At 38.2% G+C, this 22,803-nt stretch overlaps 1 protein-coding gene across 1 annotated transcript in view; it reads right to left on the bottom strand.

Moving 5' to 3' along the window:
* CNGB3 (cyclic nucleotide gated channel subunit beta 3) overlaps window positions 1-21,873 on the bottom strand; it is a 67,909-nt gene extending 46,036 nt beyond the window's left edge. Inside the window, exons 1-3 of the mRNA XM_075743764.1 lie at window positions 21,766-21,873; window positions 18,986-19,061; window positions 6,979-7,090 (exon numbers count right to left, since the gene is read on the bottom strand). Coding sequence (XP_075599879.1) covers window positions 6,979-7,090; window positions 18,986-19,061; window positions 21,766-21,873 — 296 coding nt within the window. The remainder of the gene's footprint in view (window positions 1-6,978; window positions 7,091-18,985; window positions 19,062-21,765) is intronic.
* Between the last annotated feature and the right edge of the window lie 930 nt (window positions 21,874-22,803).

Here is a 22,803-nt window from a genome sequence, read left to right as displayed (position 1 = left end):
TATGTACTCTTGGATATGCAGCCTGCGAATATGGATTGTCATTTTACACAGCGTTTTGTGGAGTAAGGTTCATGATCCTTGACTGGGGTTTCAGAGTACTGCCTTAGTATAAATAGTACATTGTAATCACCTTGGTAATCTGGGAAGATGAAACGCTCTTACAACTTTAGCTAGGCTTAAAGGCTTTTTAAAGACACAGAGGAGAGAAGAGGTCATGGAAGCGATTTGTACCTTTCCATTTTCTCTGATCTATGCTCTCAGATGCTTTGTTATCATTCTTCCATACTCTACTTTCTCTAGGACTTGCTGCAACTTCTTTGTCTCATCCCCTGATGCCAGGCATCCACTACTACTTTTTCCTTAGGCATCTGTCTCCCCTTTACTCTTACATGCCAAAACACTCTACACTGTCCTCCTCTTCACTGGCTACCACATGCCACAGGCTGGTTCCCAGCCTTCAGTGCAAGGTCTCCTATGTGCCTCTCTTACATCATTGTTGTGATCATCTAATCCATGTCTTTTTAGTTTTTTATTTTTTACTTTTTTTGTAAGAAGATTTTGGGTTCCAAACAGTACCCTGACAAAGTGTGTTGGCATTTTCTCTTGTGTGCAAATGGCTATCTTCCTCTTTTTGCAGAGCAAGGTGGTCTGGAGACCTTTGCTTTTGGTGGTGGCTGTAGTGCTGAGCCCACTGAGCATCAGGTGCAATGGCGCCTGTGCCTGGCCGTGGGCCCCACAGACCCTGGCCCACACCTGCAGACTGATATCCTGCCTGGCCACAGCCCTGCCCGGCTGTCCCGGGGCTGTGCCTGACTCCAGTTCCCCTCACTGGGCACTGACCAGCTGACTGCCTTCCTGTCTTGGCCCCTTGTCACCACAGGCTTGCCTGGTGATCTGGGCTCTTGGCTGGCCATAGCTGCTAGCCCTGGGCCTGCCCTGTTTGCCTTGCTCGGGGCTGGGCCCTGGCTGGGGAGGCCCCTCCCCTGTCCACCATGTTGCCAGCTCCCTGTCCCTGAGGGAGGGGCTGGTCCTTGTGGCTCCCTGGTGGTGTCTCATATTTGCTTAAGGGCTGCACAGTATCTCACGTGAAATGCTTGCACTGCATTTCAAAAAAGTGCAGGATTGTGTATGCACATATGTGTTTTTATGAACCCTCCCCAACAGAAAGCAATCTCAATGTATTATAAAGGCTGCAATGAGGCTTTGTGCTAGTTCCTTGTTAATAATACTCCACTGTCTTCACTTAGATTGCAAATTAGGTCCTGAGTATTGTTCTGTTCCCTCATTTCTTGCTGTGAAGACACAGCATAGTGTTAGTCCTCCCTCCCAGAGATTATTATGGCTCAACAAATAGCTATTCATGGAAATTACCTACCATTCTGTTATATTATCATTAAAGATGGAGGGGAGAAACAATCTATTGGCATACAGGGCCAACTTGTGTGCAATCCTAAGCCATTAGGAAACAGACATTCAAAGTTTCGGTCATTCGTCCGTAATTCAGTGCCTTGGCACATCAGCCATTCTTGTGTGTCTCTTCTTTCAGACATTGTTTTCAGGTGGCTGAGACCAGTGATATGTCTCTCTACTGTTTATTAATGTCCATTGCCATGTACTGCTGTATTTTAAAAATGAGAAATGCTGAGAGGGAAAGCCAGAAATATTTTTTTTTTTCTTGTGAACAAAGAGTTTCTATGGGAATTTTCAGGACTAAATGCAGTCTTTGTCAAAGCTGTCGTTTATTTAGCAAGAAAAAAAAATTATTTGTTCTTTCAGAGGAAGTTCAAAAATCTATTTTCCTGTTAATAGATAATACAGGCTGTGCTGCACCATGACTAAAAAGCTGCTCTAGTGAAGCTGAACTGGAAGAAGGACACAGCTGATGGACAATCTTGCAAACTGTCATACATATAAAGTCTTACTGATTTCAGGTAAGTTAATTACATTAGTATAATTGTTCACAAAGCAACATTACCTAAGATTTTAAAATTTATAGTCCTTACTTGGAAGCTCATTACCTTCCCCTGAAATTCTGCATGGAGAGACACAGGTCTGATCTAAATGAAAAGTGTGCTGTTTCAAACAGACCAGCTGCCTTTTTCCCTCTTCCTTACTCTATGTATCATCTGAGCCTGCACAGATGCATTTAAAAAATTTAAAGTCACAGTAACAGAAGATTAGGTGAAACCTTCTCTACCAACACAATATCCATGAAAGTTGAGGTGCTGTGGATGTATATGGGTTGTGAACAGATATATATCCAAAAACCTTACCTTATTATGTATCTTACTCACAGTTTGTGGGCATACTGATGATTTCTTACTGTACAGATCAAGTGACTTTTTATTCAGCTTTGACTTTTGAGGGTGATTAGGATAGGAAAATAATCTGTCTAAGCCAAAACATAGTACCAGGGCCCTGAGAACACCAAGAGGCCTTAATGGCCCTGAGCAGCCTCCAGTGGGACTTCCACCCACACCCTCTGCCCATAGGCTTGGGGTGTCCACTTAAGCTCAGGCCTTAGTCACTGCCTGAGCTACACCTAGGTGTGTCTAGCTCCAGTTCTGTGTCTGGTCCTGTCTCCTGGATGGACTTGGAAGTCATATTGTAGCCTTGTCTCTGACCCTGTCTTTTTTGCTCCTGACTGAACTCCCTGGATGGACCTTAAATGTGGTTCATCACTTTGCCTTGTTGATGGTCCCTGTTAGTAAGATCCTGCTCTGCTTGCTGTGTTCATACCCTGTGGGCCTTCAACTTGTTGGTAAGGACACTGCTTACACTGGGGTTACCATTGGCTTCCATCCCTCCTTCCCTCAGGGAGGAGCTGGCCCTTGCTGCTCCCTGAAATACAGTTGGACAAAATCCAAACTTCCAGTTAAGAAAATTCTACTAACCATTTCACCAACCTGGATTTCATTCAACCAACCAAATTATGGCTCTTTCCATAACAGTATCATAGAATGGTTTGGAAGAGACCTTTAAAGATCATCTAGTCCAACCCCTCTGCTGTGGGCAGGGACACCTTCCATTAGATCATGTTGCTCAAAGCCCCATCCAATCTGGCCTTGAACACTCCCAGGGATGGGGCATCCACAACTTCTCTGGGCAACCAGTGTCTCACCACCCTCATCATAAAAAAAATGTGTTCCTTACATCTAGTCTAAATCTACCCACTTTTAGTTTAAAACCATTATCCCTTGTCCTGTCACTACAGTCCCTGGAAAAAAGTCTCTCTCCATCTTTCTTATAAGCCCCTTTTATATATTGAAAGGCTGCAATAAAGTTTCCCCCGGAGCCTTCTCTTCTCCAGGCTGAACAAGACCAACTCTCTCAGCCTGTCTTGATAGGAGAGGTTTTCCAGCACTCTGACCATTTTTGTGGCCCTCCTCTGGATCTGCTCTAACAGGTCCATGCCTTTATTGTGCTGGGGACACCAGAGCTGGAGGCAGTACTCCAGGTGGGGTTTCATGAGAACCGAGTAGAGGGGGAGAATTACCTCCCTTGACCTGCTGGCCCCACTTCTTTTGATGCATCCCAGGATACGGTTGGCTTTCTGGGCTGCAAGTGTGCATTGCCAGCTCATGTTGAACTTCTCCTCCACCAACACCTGCAAGTCCTTCTCTTCAGGGCTGCTCTCAATCCATTCTCCACCCAGCCTGTACTGATACTGATGATTGCCCAGACCTTGCACTTGGCCTTGTTGAACTTTATAAGGTTCGCATGGGCCCACCTCTCAAGCCTGTCCAGGTCTCTCTGGATGGCATCCCTTCCCTCCAGTGAATCAACTGCACCACTCAGCTTGGTGTTGTCTGCACTCCATCCCACTGTCTGTGTCATTAATAAAGTTATTAAATATTATTGCTCGCAATACAGGGGACACTACTTGTTACTAATCTCTATTCGGACATCACCCAAATGCAGATTAAACAGTAACAGAGTGTCATGATTTAAAGCCCAGTCAGCAACTAAGCACCACACAGCTGCTAGCTCACTCCCCCTGCATCAGGATGGGGGAGAGAATTGGAAGAGAAATGGTGAGAAAACTCATGGGTTGGGATAAAGACATTTTAATAGTCCCTCTAGTTTTATTGCTGAGTATGATATCATATGGTATGGAATATCCCTTTGGCCAGTTTGAGTCAGCTGTCCTGACTGTGCCCCCTCCCAGCTTCTTGCGCACCTCCTGCAGAAGGCTCATGTCTCCTCACTGGCAGGGCCTGGGAAGCTGACAAGTTCTTGAATTAATTGTAAACACTGCTTAGCAACAACTAAAACATTAGTGTGTTATCAACATTATTTTCATACTAAATCCCAAACACAGCACTATACCAACTAGTAGGAAGAAAATTAACTCTGTCTCAGCCAAAACCAGAAGACAGGGAAAACTGCTGCACAATGGGACTCTCAGTTGACTATCCTGTTGAGTTGTATAAACAGTTCTTGATATTGTTTTGACTAGCGAAACTAGCACTTTTCCAAATAATTCTCAGGTATTGGAATACCTAGAAATTATCACTGAGCAAAGATAATTCACAACTGACACTTTTTCAGGAGGCATTTTCTGTTGTTCTAGTTTGCCTTAGTGCTAGAGAGTGATTTGAACATATTTCATTTACTGCTATTTTTGTAGATTACATGTATCTATTGGACTCAAATTCTCCATATGCATACATATTTATGTAGCTTTTCTCATGTGATAAAGGCAGTTGATTTCCTTAAAAATATTCTAGTGAGTAAATTTGAACACATAGACTCAATAAGGTAGTGACCTTGATGAAGAGTGGTGTCTGAATATACTCCCATGAATCTTCAGGGACATCCTCTCAAAGGCACATTTTAAAAATGATTTTCCCTCCAGCTCTGAAACCCGTATAATAGATCTGTTTAGTTTAGTTTCATACCAATGCAATGACACCAGTGCCATGCCTTCCAAGCTCTACTGCAGAATTTAGCGGGTAACTGTTTTGACAGTAGAATTTACCAAAGATTTTTAGAAGCTGTTGCTCAATTTATACTGATATATATCTGGATGCACACATGACAGTGAGTCAGAACAGCTCTGAGAAGAGAATGTTTGACATCATAAACATTTTTAATTTCCTTTTAACAGACAGATTTTGTCTTCTACTAATAAGCACCATATCCCTTTGTTTCACAAGCATATTGTAATTATGTTAACCATGGTTACGGGATTTACTGGCAGAACTGTAAGCATCTAATAATATATCCTACAATAACAAAGAAGGAGATGCTTTAACTAGGTTTTCATTGTTGACCTACTGATTCACATTCAAATTACCAAGTTATTTATAACATTTCCACTCATTCTAGTCAGAGTTATTTTAATTGCATGTATTATTTTATATAGGTGTATGCATTAGTATTTTGCTTGATTATTCCTTGTCACTGCAGTACAAAGTCTGTCTTGGTGAAGGAGAGAAAACAGATAATCTTCTCTATAAATTAAATAACTCCATGTCAGGGAAAGACTTTTGCTTTGTGTCATCAGGCTAATCAAAATAATAGAAGGCAAAAGCAAGCAGGAGTAGTTTCTACCCTGTTCTGGACTGAGTGTATTCATTATTTTCTACTCAAAGGGATCTCAACAGGCTGGGGGACAGACTGGCAGGAACTTCGTGGAGCTTAGCAAAGGCAAATGCAAGTTTCCATATCTGGAATGGAATAACCCCATGCAAGAGTAAAAGCTTGGGGCTGACAGACTAGAAAACATCTTTGCCTAAAAGAATCTGGGGGTCATGGTGGACAACAAATTGAATATGAACCCACAACATGTTCTTACAGCAATGAAGGCTAACTACATGCTATGCCTTAGAAAAAACATAGCCAGCTGATTGAGGGGGAGTGGTTATTTCCTTCTGTGTGACATTTATGTGGTTGCATTTGTATATAGCTGTACATGAAAGGCACTGACTGCATCGTACAACACTACCAGAGGGCTCTTAAGATGACTAGGTGACTGTGAACTAGAGCACAGAATATATAAGGGGATGTTGGGAAAGCTGGGTTTGTTCAGACTGGAGATGAAAAGTTGAGAAGACGGAGGTAATTGCAGTGTTCCACTCCGCAATGAGTGGTTATAGAGAACATGTACCCAGACTGTTCTTGGATGTGCACAGCAAAAGGATGAGAAGCATCCTGAGGTGGTGAGACACTGGAACAGGTTGCCCAGAGAGGTGGTAGGTGCCTCCTCCCTGGAAGTATTCAAGGTCAAGTTGGACGGGGCTCTGAGCAACTTGATCTAGTTGAAGATGTAGCGGCTCATTGCAGGGGGGTTGGACTAGATGACCTTTAGAGGTCCCTTCCAACTCAAGCCATTCTATGATTCTATGATTCTATCAATCTGTGCTTCTGTAATGAATGTAGACTATTCCAAGAGTATTGTTTTCTAGACTTCATATTTATTTCTATTTTAGCAAAACAAACAGTCACCTAAGCTTTTTCCAAAGGTTGAATGGCCCTAGATTTTCCCCTGAAGTATCATTACTGTTTAATTTATTTGTCTCTTCTCAGGAAGAGACAATCCTAATCCTCTGGTTGTGGATACTAATGCTGATTTAATGGTATAACTCAGCAAAAAAATGTGCAGGGTAAAAAGCTTTTAAGTCAGAATGATGTGACAAACATTCTGGTTATTCAGGGCAGCATCCTGGGATTTACTCCTTTGCTAAGGTAGAGTAATGATAACTGAGCAGCAGCATTGTTAGAATTTGTATATAAGTGTGGTTGAGCAAATCCTTTTCCTCATTCCTGCAATTTAGGATGAAATACACAACAAACTATCAAAAGCACATACTAAACAAGTACCTCATATATATGGTTGCCTTAGAACTGAAATAAAGCTCTTCAGATCCTTACAGGACAGGAGGGTCTTTTAAGGAACTGAAATATGGCACACAGAAATGTTAACTCAGGATGTCAGGAAAAAAAGCCTCATTTTTTTTAATTGACTTTACTCACTTAGGATCTTCTTTCCTATCATTGAGCTGATGCTGTTCCTGTTGAATTGTCTTAGCTGGTTCAGTTGATTTTTCAGTTTTTGAAGGCTCAGGTGCTTTTTCTGGTACTGTATCTAGAAAAAAGATTTTAATATTTGAATACCAATTTTTAAAGATTTTTTTTAAAGAGTTATGATAATACTTCTGGAGGAATTACGGCTTGGCTGCCATTATTTCTTCAGTGGACAAGCACTACATGACTCTGATACTGGGACCTGACCTTTGAATATTTTCCTGCATAAATCTATTTCAGTGCCAGCTGTACAGAACATGTTCATGATGAGTGTACCTTTTAGAATATATAACTTATTTTGTTTTTTAAACTAGGTGCATATGTAGCTAGCTCAATGATGGTCAATACAGAGCTTTTCTATATTTATAAGCGACAAGAACTTATGTAGTATGACAGAATTTTAGTGTGTGCTTATTTAAAAAAAAAAAAAAATATAGGACAGATGGATAGATCTGTCCAGAAATGTCTTGTGAAATACAGGAAGAAAAATGAAGAGTAGCTTATTTGCTTATGCATAGCAAATGCTAATGACATTATTTATACTCCAGTGTTTGAATTGCATTAAACCTCTTGTTGCTTCAGCTGCCATGACAGTCCTATTTGTTGCTCAGTAAATTATGATTGAAATATATCATTAAGGATGTGAGTATGTAGAACTTTGGCTAGTCTATTTCTTCATTTTTTTACAAGCAACTTTTTAAAGGAGTTTAAGTGGGAAGTTTGTAGAGTTTGAAACAAACTCTACGCAAATGTTATAGTTTCTTGTCATTTCAGTGGCCTTATGTGATTAATTTTTACAATTAGCCCTATATATTTATTTTAAATTTTCATGCTGAAAAATAATTTGAAAGCTGTCATCAGTCTGACACTTTGAATAAAGGAGGAACAAACTCAGCCTTCATAAATACTTTAAGTAATATGATTACAGAGGAAAAAGCTTGGCAGCAAAACATCATAGCAAATAAATCAGGACCCTGTTGTGTGTCCTGTATTTTAAATTCAAGACAGCTCAAAGAAAATCAAACCTTGAGTATTTTGGATAGATATTGTAAGATTAGTTTTCTGATAGTTAATCTCCATATGTAGAGAGCTGTTATTCATTTCAGAGGGGTAAAAGCAGTTACAACAGTAAACTGTTGAGCTACTCAGCTGGAAGGTGGTTGCTTGAAATTACATTGAAACAAAACTTAGTGAAGGACAGCAGGTCAGTTTGTTTATAGCACTTGATAAACCAAACTACCCTCCTACAACCATTTATTCAGATTTTGGATAATATTTTCTTCCAGGCATCTATTAAGAACAGACACAATATTTCTTGAGCTGAGTTTCAGACTTTTGCTGGATGGACCAGTGGGGCATTTCTAGTACTTTTTTCTTAGTATTTAGGTTAAGAAGTGAGAATGTCCTGTGTGAGTCCTGCTACTCTTACAGGAATTCATTTCTTAAACAGTATCAAAGACATGACCTAGACAGAGGTATCTGTGGATGCCAGAAATAATCAAGCCAGAGTCAGACAAGGAACTGAAGAGAAGGCAAAGAAATCCATATTCTCCAATGTGCTGGTCAACTGGGGTTTGACTTAGCAAGTTTAGGTGATAATTTTCAAGTAGTGCCTTGGAAAAATGTAGCGCTATTGAGTATGAAGAGACAGTCTGTAGGATTTGTATTATTTATCACCTGTAAGCTGAGAAGGTTTTTGGTGAGGAATTCCATTTAAATCTCTGACATTCAATTGGATTTATGGCATAAATTGGTTACAGTATCTTGCCCACTTAATGGAACTGCAGCAGTTAGTATTGCAGTACTTATCTTGAGGAAAAGTCTGTCGATGATATAACGCTAGGGAATGTTTCATTTTAGCTGAAGGATCTGCCAGGGAATTTTCAAAGTACAGATTAGCACACATTCACGGAAGTGAGGACTCCAAAGAGGACTGTTGCTTGTCCTATCCCCAGGAAGGTTCAAGAAGGGGTGAAAGAGTTTCTTATGATTTGATTACAGGGGTTCAAAATGCTTTTCTGGGAGTTCCAGTCAAAAATACTTGGTTTTTTTTTTGTTTTTTTTTTTTTTTTTAGGAAGAAGGAATTTTGAAATGGGTTCAGGCTTCTAGCACAGTGAATACATTCTCATAGTGAAATAAAATTTATTTCTCCTAGGAATTTCATAGACTTCCTCTGTCAGAAAATTGCAGACGAGCTGCAGTTACAGAAAATAAAAGGGGTTTGGACCTATTTATAACTGACTAAATTGTGGGTCTTGCTACTGAACCTTAACCTGTTAAAATTCTATTTAACCCTTTCCCCAGGGGATCTCTACAAATGATGCCATTGACTCTGTGCTTTCCTTGGCACACAATCCTCCTGTGGTTTTGTGGTCAACATGACATGATGTAGAAAGGCAGATGCAAGAGCCAAAATTTTCGGCACTTGCTGCGGTTTCTTCTCCCTTCTGAATTTGGTGGTTTGTAGTTTCCCAGTTCTCCCTGCCCTGACTCCCCCAGCCAAAAAGCCATGTACTCAAGAGTGACAGCAAGGCTAATCTCAACATTTCTGTAATTATCTCACTTTGGGAATTTTCTTTGTTATAGTAATTGCCCCTAGTTACACCTAACCTAGCAGAGAATACAGTCTAATAGGAACAATCAGAACAGTGAAATGGTGCTGAAGGCCTGGCATCCAAGCTATATCTGTTTGAGTCAGCTGTATTTCACACCAGGTCTTTTATGATCCTCTGAAATGAATGTCCATCAACAGCTCCAGTAAAGTAAGTTGACTCACAGAGTGCTTCTTCTGGTTTAGTTTTATTCTGAAGGAATCCAGTCATGCATTCCTAGAGTTTTTTTGGTGCAAATACAGAGCACAGTGGGGGACAATCAGGAGATTTGTTTCAGAAGGGCATTCTCATCTGAAATAAAATGCCAGTGTAGACCCGCTATTTAGAGTGACAGGCTCCTAAACAAGACAATCCATCTCTGGAATGACAACATGTATAGGGAAAGGGAAGACCACAAAATAAAAAAAATATGGTGCTTGCACATAAGCATTCCATTGGAGAAGGATAATGGCTCCTCAGCCTGCTAGATACTCTCAAAGTATTCAGTCTGAGGTCTGAATCCACACCAACCATTAAAGGCTGACTGGACTCAGACTGATGGAAAACATCGTAATCCCATGAATATTCCAAACTTCCACAAATTTTTAGAGTTCATAAATTTCCAGGACCTCATTTGCATGAGGATTAGTATGTCACAGTCTATCACCACTGCCAGCTGCGTGTCAAGCTTTAGTTGTTTCATTCTGTGTGGAATTATGAGGGCTCTCTGTGCAGTCACATTTAAAAAACCCTAGTCACTATTCACTGCTTAAATCTAGCTCATATCCCTCTGACTTATGAGACCAGCCCCAAAGGAATGCCTTTAAGAACAATGTGGTAGTCATTTTAGGGAACATTTAGAGCACAACAATTGGTTTATAGAATAAGTAATGATCCATCAGGTAGATGGCAAGGCTTACAGGACAACAAAGAAATCTTCTATTGGCTTTTCATAACTTTAGTCATGGTAAAGAAATCAGGAGTGAGAAAAAGGAGGCAGAATTATGCCAAGGAACCAACATCTAAAGCAATTTTTGAAACAGATAGATCCATTTGAGTTTTTCTAAATGATTTCCGTTCCCATTATATTGGAATATAGATAGGTAAAGCTGTCAACATATTAGTAATGGGAGTTGAGGAATGCAGCCCGCTGATGTCTATGAATTCTAGATCATTTGGCCTCTCCATAAGAATAATATAATTTAAAATTGAGTTGGGATAAGTGTTGCTGGTTCTGTTTTAAGTTGGAAGAAAAAAATGCCAGTTGTGGAAGTATAACTTTGTGGGCAAAACACTGCTTAATGGAATCCCTCAAAAACGTATCTGGTTAAATTGAGAGGCCTATTGAAATCTCATCATACCAGTGATCTGCCTAGGATAGCAAGGAGCAAGGAACAAGTTGCAAGTTATAGCACTGATTTGTTTCCTTGTCTAAGTCTTTCAGATTTTTCTTATTTTCCACTGGTTTTTGTTCTTCTAGGAGAGACTTAGGCCAGGGAAAAAGTAATTAGAAAAGGCTATTGGTGCGACATCACTCTTTTACCTGTGTTATTTTAGTCAGGTTGATGATGCTACCAGCTGAAGGTTAGTATTATTAAACCTTCATTGTTTATTCTTGTCCTCTATTTTCATCCTTCTGGTAGAACAACATTGCAACAGTATTGTAGGATTAGAGTAGCCAGAAGATCTCTGCGTGTTGGAGGAGTATATCCAATTTATTCTGAGGCTGCTCAGCTCCCTTGTTCATGCTTCCATGAAGCAGTTTTTATCTTTAGTTTTCACTTCACAATTTTGGACAGAGACACTTGACAGTCTTTCCAAATTCATTTGATTTCTTACTGCCACACACACACTTGCAGAACAGCCTGTAGCAGAGTATTTCCCATTTTTGCAGTAGAGTGAGAAAGAGAATACTTTGTACTTATTTAAGGGGTTTAAGTCTTTTTGATTGATAATTTAGGGCTTTTTGCCCCTGCAAATCAAAAGGCTGAATATTGGGGTTTTTATTAAAACTGTGTAATAATCACATGAAACCAGGAATTCAGGCTTCGCAAAATGCGGAACATTGTGAGACTAAGCATAACACTGGAAGAGCTGGCAAAGTTGTTTTTAGTTTAAACCTGCTCATGTAGGACCAACTCCACTGTCATGTTTCTAAAATTTAACACTGTACACACTGTCCTAAAACTGTAGGCATTAGTCCTAAAGGCCTTTTCCCACAGAGGAAGTCTTTAGTATAGGCATATTTGTCAATGCCAGGACACAGCACTGCAGAGCTCTCATTCTTGCCATGATAATTTTGATTCTTCTGATGCCTTCAGTCCTAAGTGCATGTAAGTATTTGTGGATCCAAAAATCTCTGTCATGGGCTAAGCCCCACAGAGGTGTTGCTGACTTCTCTTCTAGCAATAGGCAATGTCAGGAAAGGACTCTAAAACCTTATGGATCACTAAGATAAGTGTTATCTTGTGGCCACGAATATTATCATGATCCTTCCACTAGTATAGCATAAAATGTTATTTCCTAGCATAGTAAATACTTAGCAAACAGAAGAGCAGATTAAGTCAGTTATTTTACACTGATTCATCATTTATTCTACTTCCCAGTCCTATTCCTGCTATTATGGGTGTTCTTCAAAAGCACTAGATTTACAAAAGGCAATTACCACCTCTCCAGCCTGGCTAAGGCAGCTTCTTCCTCTTATTCCCTCCAAAGGCCAAAGTGGAGACCGAGGTGCTGAGCTGCCAGCCTGCTGTTCAGAGCAAGGGAAGAGATTGTCTGAGCAAGCAGACTCTTTTCTCCTATATGACCCCTGCTTCTGTCCATGCAAACAGCAGCAGGAGGCTTAGGGATAGCAAAGAAAGCACTTTGTGCTGTGGAGGCCACCAGCCTTACTGGTTATTCAGCATTGGGATGCATGCTTCTGAAGCAGTTAGCCAATCTGAAGGGACTTTCTTCCAGAAAGCAATAAAACATACATCTCTCAGTCACTAGGCTGGCTTTAAAAGTTCTATTTCTTGGATCACTTATTCCCAGGTACACATTCCATAGCCATAATAACTGGCCTTTAGCATCACAAACGTATTATTCTTATTGCAAAAAATGAAGAGAAGCAACATGTCAAATAAAAGATTAGTTTTTAGAGATAAAAGATATGAATAACTGCCAGCAGTTAGATAGTAGTAGTTAAATGTATTCCTGAGTACATGACAGAAAAAGTGTTTTTGCTTTGCCATACTTCAGAAAGGGAAGACTTTCTTCCCCAGAATTCCCAGCCAGCTCCATTGCCTTGTACTAGCAAGTCTGACCAGTATCTTATCTACGCTTCCTCTCCCTTGTCTGGGCTCGTTGGGCGTATGTGAACGTAGAATTTTTAATGGCTAGCAGTTACTTATGGTGCTCATATAAAAAGCAAAGAGTTGCCTGGGCTGCTTCTTTTGGTGGTACAAAAGCAAATTTTAGCACAACTTGATCACTATTTGAGATAGATAGTTTCAGTTAATTTTGAATCCACAATATATTGTTTTACAGGACCATTTACAAAACATTGACTCACTTGTATATTTTTCTTTCGTGGAAGCAGTATTTCCATCACAACACCCTAGTATAGTGTGCATTTTATGTTAATTAAATATATTGTCAAATACTTTCTTCTGCTAACTTCTTTGTGACCTTTAGAAAAATGTAGGCATTTTAAAATAAACTGATGCTTTAAAAATACTATATGATCTCACAATGATAGTGTCGTACTAAATATAGTTAATTGATTTGCTATGTATGTAATACAGTTGTAAACCTTAACACTCCATTCTGATGTTTATCACCAGGATTAATGTAGGCAATCTTTATTTAAAGAAAGAACATTTAATGTTGTTCTTTTGTATTCCTTCAGTAAAGAAAAAAGTCATGAAATTCTGATTGGCCTGAACTGTCTTGATCAGCTTCTCAATACTTAGCAGAAACACAGAAGAGAATTAGTCATGGGAGAGAAAAAGCCAAAGATAAAAGGATACTTTATCTTTGTTCTGTTGGATATGTATATTTAATGGTTGCCTGAAAACCTTGTGTAGCTTGGTGTTGGTGCTGATACAATAAAACTATTTTAGCTAATATACAAACAACGTTGCCAATTTTAATGGTGCATGGAAATACTTCAGGTTTGATGGCATTGTTTGAAATGGGTAACACTTCATAAAGACTTGGGTGGAAGCAGAGTGGCTAATGTTTTAGTAATCTATTTTTTTAGATATCTCAGTCACTTATATCCCTTAGAAACATAATTTTAAGCACTTAAAATCAGTGATTTTTTGTCATTTCCTCTTTTTGCAAACAAAAGTTTCAAAATAGGTTAGAAGTCTCACATAGGCTTTTAAATGTTATCACTTGTCAAATAACATAGAGAGCAGGTTCTCTTAAAGAATAGGAGTAAAGACTGAATTTTGAAGCAGTAGAATGGGAATGAGACAACTGGTCTATAAACTTCCTGGGATAGTTCTGACATAGTTAATAATTGGCCTGATTGTCCTTGCCTGCCACAGATGTTCTTGAGCTATATCCATAAATATTTGAAAGATGGCTATAGGGTCATGAAGATGTCAAGAAAAAAAACCACACAGGAAACCTACGGATGAAGAAAAGAAGAAGCTTCAGCCATCACAAAATGCACACCTTTGTGAATTTCCAAGCAAATTTTTTTGAACGAATGCTCTGTGTAGGGGAAAACAATTCAGAAGTTAGTGGGGTTGAAGTAAAACAATCAGTAAGTAGGTCCATCTTAACTCAACCCTCAACTTCAGTGGCTAACAAAAGTATTATAGAAGTTTATTTTCCGTGTAAAGAAAGAAAGATTGTTTGAAGAAGCTAGGTTTGTTTTCCTAGCATTTAGCCCTGTCACTCATGTGAAAAACGAAGATCTGAAAGGAATTAAAAGACTTCACATCAGCAGGAGTGGAAACAAGCTGATTAAACATATTCAAGTTCTTGGTAATCTTTAAAAAATACATTTTGTGGCAATAATAGCTGCCTCTTGACTGAGTGCCAGTGAAGAGTATAAAGGATAAGAAGACAAGGAATAAGATTATTATTTAAAAATCTCTTTGCATTGACAGGTTTGGTTCATTGAGCTGCAGCATATTATATCAAAATGCTGTACCTGATTTGTATTTTTTGAAATACAAACTACTTATTTAACCTTGGATTTTGAGGTGCTAGGGGACAGGGTTTGTAAAGCAGCTTAAAAGTCAGATTTGTAATAGGCCAAAGGCAGGTTTTAGCTGTGAAATTTCACATTTAATTTGAATCGTCCTTCTCAGGGGCTTATAACTTGGTTATAGTCCCCATAGAGTTAGTTGATGCCTAATTAGCAGAAATTAGCCAGGGTTTCACAGCAACAGGATTTTGGTACCCTTAATAAATATATCTGCTTTATTTTTATCTAGAGAAAGAGAGAGGGACCATCTTTTATATAGCAGCTAGTGATCAAAGCTTTCCTCTGAGAAGAGGAAATCTTGGCTCTGGGCCTTGTTTATTTGTGATAGGGTCAAATACCCTTTGCAAGAATTATTTTTTATTTTTTTAACAATTCAACAATATTGTAATATAAATACATACTGAAATAAAAGGTCTTCATTCCTCCTACAAAGTTAGTGTTTCAGTTAACTTCTAGGTTAGTTTCAGGCTCTGTGTTGTACCCTTATCTTCTCAGACTTCACAGGTTTTTACAATCTTTTCTGCATGGTGGATCAGCAGTTATGAAGGCCACAGAATTTCCTCCCACATCTCTCTAGTCTAGACTTTACGTGGGTAGTGAGGGAACTCTACTGGAACATGAGAGATATAGGTTTGAACTCCCTTATTATGAAAGAGTGGAGGTAAAAAATCTAGGCTATTATAGGAAAGGTGGCAGCTATCGCAGCTTCTGCTTCTTTTCTTTTTTTAGTCAAACATTTAGTGGAAAAGTGAATGTTCCTCGAGTGCCTAAACAGAAGTGTACTCACTAGCAGAGAGTCTAGAGTGGGCTGAAGTTCCTTTTGAGCAGCCCTTCCTTTGAGGGATGCTGTTAAAATTCTTGGTTGATTTTTTTGTTTGTTTGTTTTGTTTTTACTCTGTACAGGCTTCTCACTTAGGATATAGGTTTTCTGACTGTCAAAAGCACCAAAATCTCATGCACTATAGAATTGCACTTGCATTTAATTTGTGGGCAGGTATATAACCTTTTATATATCCTCTGGGTACTTTCCAAAGCATCTGGGCTCTGAAGATACTAAATATCACTGAAAATTAACATGATAATTTCCCAGATGGGAAGTTTTGTCTACTTTATGATCCAAGGGTGCAATCGTAGCATGTATAGAAATACTTACGATAGTTTTAGTCTAGCTTTCTCATTCAGGTCCTGCCAAGAATAAAGTGATGTCAATATGGACTTTAGGAAAAGCTGCATAAATATGTCTGTGAATCTGGAAAAAAAATCTTGTGATTTCCTAGAGGTAGGAGGACCAAAAACCAGAATATTTGAAACACGTCAGTTTCTAGTGAAGGAAAAGTGAGAAGGAGATGAGGACAGATTTCAGAAGAGAGATACTTAAATGTGGTACTGAGAAGTGTTTAGAGAAAGGGGAAGAAAAGGGATGAGTTGGAAAGAATCATACTGTAATTAGTGGCTAGGAGGACAAAATAAATTGTGATACAGAGAATGATAATGCAGACACCAGCTAGAAGGAGGCTGGATGTAGCCTTCTAAATAGCATAACCACCAACACAACTATTGAACAACAGTGTGTCAAACAAGTGAAGCATTTGTATAGTCAGTCAGTTATAGGAGGTGATAAATACAAAGAAAATATAGCAATTGGATTCAGTATCATGGAGAACCTGTAATTAGGTGAATCACACTTTGTTAAGTACATAAAGAAACACAGGGAATAAATTTAAAAAATTAATCCATTATGGAACAAACTGACTAAGCACAGAGAATTAATTACAGAGTGAACTAATTAAGCAGAGAATTAATAACAACATAAGCTAGGGAGAGAAAGGGCAACTGAGGAGGTGGAGATGAGGCAATGAGTAGCCAACAAAGAAGCCAAAAGTACCAGGTGTTGCTGAGTGATGTATGTGGCCAAGTTTTAACCAAACAGGCTCCTATTATGCCTACTGCTGAGTTCTCATCTGTGCTGGGAACATCATGCTACCTTGTGAAGTGCTAGGAGAAAAGGAGGCAATGGCTGGTTTTGGCCATGTGAGAAGAAGGTGAAGATTAGCTCTACTCTGTTGGTTTGTGTTTCAAGACTATAGAGCCACAAAATGCAACTATGATTAGAAGCTTTGCTGGTCTGTTTTATGCTGGTTATACCAGAGAAACTAATGAGACATCTTGGAAAGGCTTTTCTCTAACTAGTTTTAACTTCTCCATTTAACTGCTCTCCTTTAAGTAGTGCTGGTTGAGCCCTGGCTGTGCTTTTAATAATTCTCTCTAAATTTGTACATACACTGCAAAATGCTTTCTCTGGTCTCTTGTCCTTTGCTTATCCACAGACATTCTTATTTTCTTCTTCTAGCAGCTGTGATTTTAGGTCTGAGACAAAGTTCACCAAGTTTTGTGGGAGTCTTTATCTAGACCTCACTGTGAATTGAGACCAGCCTCACTTTTGTGCCCAGAGATAATGAAGGTCCTTATTCAGCTCAGATGGTGAGGACTTATGTGCAGGGTGCTGGAATTCACAAGCTTCTGCTGAGGTGTGGTGCCTGTGTAAGTTCTCTGGCTTGTATAGCTGTTGTCTAACTCATTAATACCCACATGCAAAAGGAGAAACTGTCTTATGGCTGTTTGAAAATGAGACTTGAAGCGCCTTCCAGAAAGATATGGATTTAAAAAAAAACCCCAGACATGGAGCCTAACTATGTTATTATATTTTCTTAAAGTAATTGATGAGGTAGTTGCTCCTATGCCACCATTTATGTTATATTTTAGAAGGAAAAAAATAGTATATATAAAATTATATATATAAAATTCATATAAAATATAAATTAATGAATTACATTTATCTGTAAGATTAGATCAGATGGAAACAAAAAACCATTCTATAATGATACTTCATTCTGTCATGGGATAACACCTGTGATTTAATGGTGCTAAAAAGCCATAAACCATAAGATTTTATTTTTTCAATTGTTGGCTTATTGCTACAGTTAATTCATGTCAGATTCCCCCCCCCCCCCCCCCCCCCCCGCCTTGATTTAGTGCTACAGCCATTATAAAACAAGATAATTGCATTAAATGGACTTTATTTAAAGTTTCATTATATGAAGAAACGAATTGTTATGGTACTTGTTACGATTACACAAAGTGCAAGTAAGGATTATGCAAGTTTGTTTGTAGTCTTTTTCCAGTTGCTCCTCTCTCCTTACATGATTTTTATCACAGAAAGGTAGAGGTTCCTCAGCCTATGCTCTGCTGCTCCAGTGAAACAAACCTGGATTTTTCTCCCAAAGGAAAGTCATGAGGTGACAGGAAAACTTTCCTCCGGTACTGGAGGATAGAAAAGGAAAGGGCTGCACCACGATGCTGTGAGGGAGGGAAGAGGGAACACGGCCCAGCAATAGTTGTTGTTTCACCCATCCAGAGCCTTTATTTTGGTAGCTGCTGCAGCAGCCATTCTGGCTCTGGTATAAGCAAAACAGGCTTGGCTGTTGGGAGGTGGGCAGAATAGCCGTGGCCAGCTGCCACTGTTTTCAGCAACCAGCTACTCAGGCAAATAATTAGCTTGTATTACTGCCCTGAGCTCTATGTTCCTGTTTTCTAGTCCTGGATGTCTTCTGAATGGTGATGGAAAATAATTTTAATGGCATTGCTTTTTAATTTTTTTTGTTTGCTTTTTTGTGGAAAAAGTTTTGAATGGCTGTTCAATGAAAGATTTGAATGTCAGATAGTTTAAAGTCTGTCTTGTCTTTGTAGTTTTTTTAATACATATGAGAAGTATACTCAAACGATAGATTAAAAAAATGCTGTTTTCTTTCTTAAGCTAATAAATACCTTTATTTAAAGTAAGGTTTCTAAGAAGTCAACTTACAGTAAGAGAAAATAGATTTTGTTAGAAGAGCTGATTAAAGTGGACAAGCTCATGATGAGTGTGTGTGCTTGAAAGCTTGTTGCCTTTTGTTATTGTTGGATGATGCTTGTATTTCTGTAACAAATTGTTGGTTTAGGGTCAATGGGAATTCAGAGTTCTTAACTTCTTCCACAAATAAAAAACACGATCAGCAGAGCATTTGGAAGAAGAACAATGTTATTTATAGACCTATATAGTATGCATATATTTTGTCCAGATAATCTCTGAATACTCATGAATAGTTTATTACTGACCTTGTTTCTTTGGTAAGGGTTCTGCTTCCTTATTGGCCTCTGCTTTCTGTGATTCATCTGTTTTTTTGTTTTCACCCTTAAAAAAATAAACAGGATTAGAAACTGTAGATGCTTGTTGTAGAGAATGATAAGGATGGTTTGATGTCTGCAACATTCACCTAGGAATTTGGTTAACCAAGTTTACACACACTGAGCTTTTGTTCCTGGCTGTTCTACATGTGTTCCTGGACAAGACTTTCCAGATAGGTCCACAAAAGGACTTGGATGCTGAAATCAAAACCTGATGTGTTCACATCTACTGTGCAAACCCACCCACTTAGCCTGGAGTTCTGCTGCTGCATATTCCTAGAGCCTCCTTCACATTGTCAAGGCTGACTTGTTCAGTGCTGCCACTCACAAGCCAGTCTGCATCTCTGAATTAGTTATTCTTCTGCCTAAACCTCCTGCTGGGCTAATTGACCTGGGAAATTTTGAGCTACCTTACCACAATGACAGATCTCAATCTTTACAAAATACATACAGTATCAGCTTTCACTGCAAAAAATTAACTTTCTCCCACTCTTACTGGCTTAGATCCACGAACCAAGTCCTCATGTACCTATACCTTGGTTTGTCTCAGCTTTGACAGAGTGGCCCTTGAAGGAGGAGGACAGAAGTGCATGGGGAATCTTAGGTGTTCACAGTACTGTGTAGCAGCATAGAGCTAATCAAGCCCATGAGCATTTGTTATCCCAGATAGAATAAATTTGCCTGGTGTTTATCATGCTGATTAATAGAGAAGATATTAGATAGTATAAGTACATGGAAAATTATTTGACTTTAGGAGATTTTAGTGTGTTATGCACTTTTTTCCCCTGTCTCCAAACTCAATGACCTCTTTGTTTGAGTTTCTGTGATTAACTTTGGGTTTGTCTTTTTCTATGAAAAGTTTTTGGGTTTTTTATTTTCCTTGTCTGCTTTTATGCAGAGAATCTAGCACTGAAGTTCTAATATACATATTAATATCTATAAATAAGTAAATTAGATAATTTATATATATAAAAATGAAAATTAAAAGCCCAGTCTCTGTGCATCCTAAAAGTACTTGCATGATGTGTTGTTGTAAAGGTTGTTTCTTTGCTTCAGACTTCCTCCTAACAGTGTAAGAACATTAATGTGAGAGTAGTGCTCTACAATTATCAGATACTATGTACATTTCTTCTTTCTCTTTAGATGGCATCTCCTTGCAGGTAGAAAATATCTTAATCCTTGACGCATCTGCGTCCATCTTACTAGTATCTTATAGTATCTAATAATGGAGGCTGATGGTCATATGATCTGAGTGTTGCACTGATGTATAGAATTATTCTGGTGAAAAGAGTAATCCATGTCTCCAGGGAAATCTAAATATACCTTTTTTTCGTAGAGCAGGTTGCCAAATGAAGTATCAGGCTGCACAAAAAAGTCAGCTGTTGAAATTCAGGATTTTTCTTCTTTAGAGACAATGTTTTATTGACCTAAGAAAACTGATGTGCAGACCTTTAAAACACACATGAACAATATCCTGCCTGCAGACCTGCAGTATATGAAGTTTATCAAACATAGACATTTTTGTCATTTTGTGTGGATGGCAGTATGGAGATGTCTGTTCATCAAACACTTGGGTTTTGCACATTAATAATAATAATCACAAATCAGATTTGAGTTGTACTTGGGCTGGATTAAACCGCACCTGTTCTTGAGGTTGTACGAACCTACAAGCTTCAGAAAAACATCGGTTCTAGGAAATGACTCAGTCTTATGAACATTTATGTTTTTATCAGTTTTACTTAAAACTATAAAATTCGTGGCCTCTTGTACATGTAAATCAAGGCTCCCAGAAGTCAGAGTCTTTGTATAAGCTCGGCTATTATGAACATGTTAAGAGACACTGCTTAGTTAAAATTAACTTTATAATGGTGGAGTTTCAATTGATTTGTTAAGCCTGAATTCAGATTTATACCTTGGGCTGATACTAAAGAACTCATTTCACTTTCCTAGTTATTTGGTGAAACCCTAAATTATTGCCATTTTGCCTTGTAAAGTTTTGATTATGTCAAGCTGGAAAAAAAATGAAACATTCTCTAGGACATTATTGGGAAAAGATAAAAATTCAAAGGTAACAAGTGAAGAAGTATCTATCCTTCTGCCTCATTTTAAAATATTCCATTAATTAAAATGAAAAGAATGAGTTAACTTTTACAGTAAAGAACTACTAAATAAAAAATATAGAATGTAGACTATTATGATTTACTGTATTTTTCATCCACGAATTATATTAGTAAAACCAAGCAAAATAAAATACTTATTAGGAAAAGCTACTAAATAATTTTGCCTTTCCAACAGTTATTGGGAAGCAGGCTGATATATACATGTATGCCATTCCAATACTCAGAAAGGATATACTGACGTTTTCTGCCAGCAGGGAACAAGATGAAGAGGAATACATCAGCACATCAAAGCAGCCATAGCAGTATTTCTAATTCCTCGTTTGCAATGTTGATCAAGACCTCTCATAAGCTTGTACTATTTCAGATTAGCTCTATTTGGAAAGCAACTTGCAAAAGGAGGAAATCTGTATTTTCTTTGTAAAGAAGAGACGGGGGGAGGAGGGGAATAAAGGTATTTATTTAATTTTGCTAAAAAAAGATTGATTACGTGCACAGTGAGTATGTTTGAAAATCTAATCTTTGACATTCACTTACATAAATACTTTCTAAACAAAACATTACTGAGTCTATACTGAACAATAAAAAATATACCTGGCCTGTAGATGCCTCAGGTGGTGGAGGGACGCCTTCATTCTTGCAATCTACTTCTTCAGGTGATAATTTTGCCCTAGAAAATACTGCTTTTAGTTTTTTAAACATCTTGCCTGTTCAACTCTCCTGAAGCCTCTATAACTGTTTTACCATGAACAGGTATATAGCACATGTTTTCTTACCATCTGTAATCAAGCCAATTAGGGACTTAATCAGGTTTAGGTCTGATTAATGCCTTAAAGGAATTCCTTGCACAGTCTGTTTCAGTGATGTTTTTTCCCCTCACCATTGGTACTTTTGTTTTGTGCTGTAGAATAAGTTATTTCTAGTCTTAATCATTACACTATATACAGACTCAACTTTTCATGTACAAATTCAGAGGAGAGTGAACACTTTCTAGTTAGAATAAATCAGTGTCCAATCTTTTATGTATTGGATATTAAGCATTTAGTATATATTTAGAAATGAAGATTTAAGTCCTAAAGACACCTGTAGTTCAACCAGGAAATGAAAAAGATTAATTTACCAATAATCACCAGCTACCTGGTAGATTACATGAGATGTCAAGAGGTTTAATTTCTTTGCAGTCCTGGACATTTTTAAGTTTTTTATTTTTTGAGTGAATGACACTAAAAGGTCTTCAGTTTGTTTTATCAAGTTTACACCTGGTTTTATTCTACCCTTCTTATTTTAAAACATGGGAATAATTTCATCTTTCATTTTCCAATGTATTTACAGACAATACTATTTTATGCAGAGTCTTAGCTACAGTGAATGTCTTAGAAATTTGTAAAATATAAATTTTTATAGAGTTTATAACAAGGACATAATTTTGAGATTCTATAGGATTTGGGCCATCCTGTATAAATCTCTATAAAATCAAGCATGGTTTAGTTTATAGGTAAAACTCAATTTCAAATACTTCTAGTGACATGTTGAGTCAACCCCTGTTAACAAGGATCTTTACAAGTTAATGGTTTCTTCTTGTCCTTAATTCCACTTTATGTATTACAAGTCTATGCCTTCATTTTAAGCTCT

Source organism: Balearica regulorum, chromosome 2, assembly GCF_011004875.1.
Source record: "Balearica regulorum gibbericeps isolate bBalReg1 chromosome 2, bBalReg1.pri, whole genome shotgun sequence".
Lineage (NCBI taxonomy): Eukaryota > Metazoa > Chordata > Aves > Gruiformes > Gruidae > Balearica > Balearica regulorum.
The sequence above is the reverse complement of the archived record's forward strand: the minus strand, read 5'-3'. Positions and strand labels throughout refer to the sequence as shown.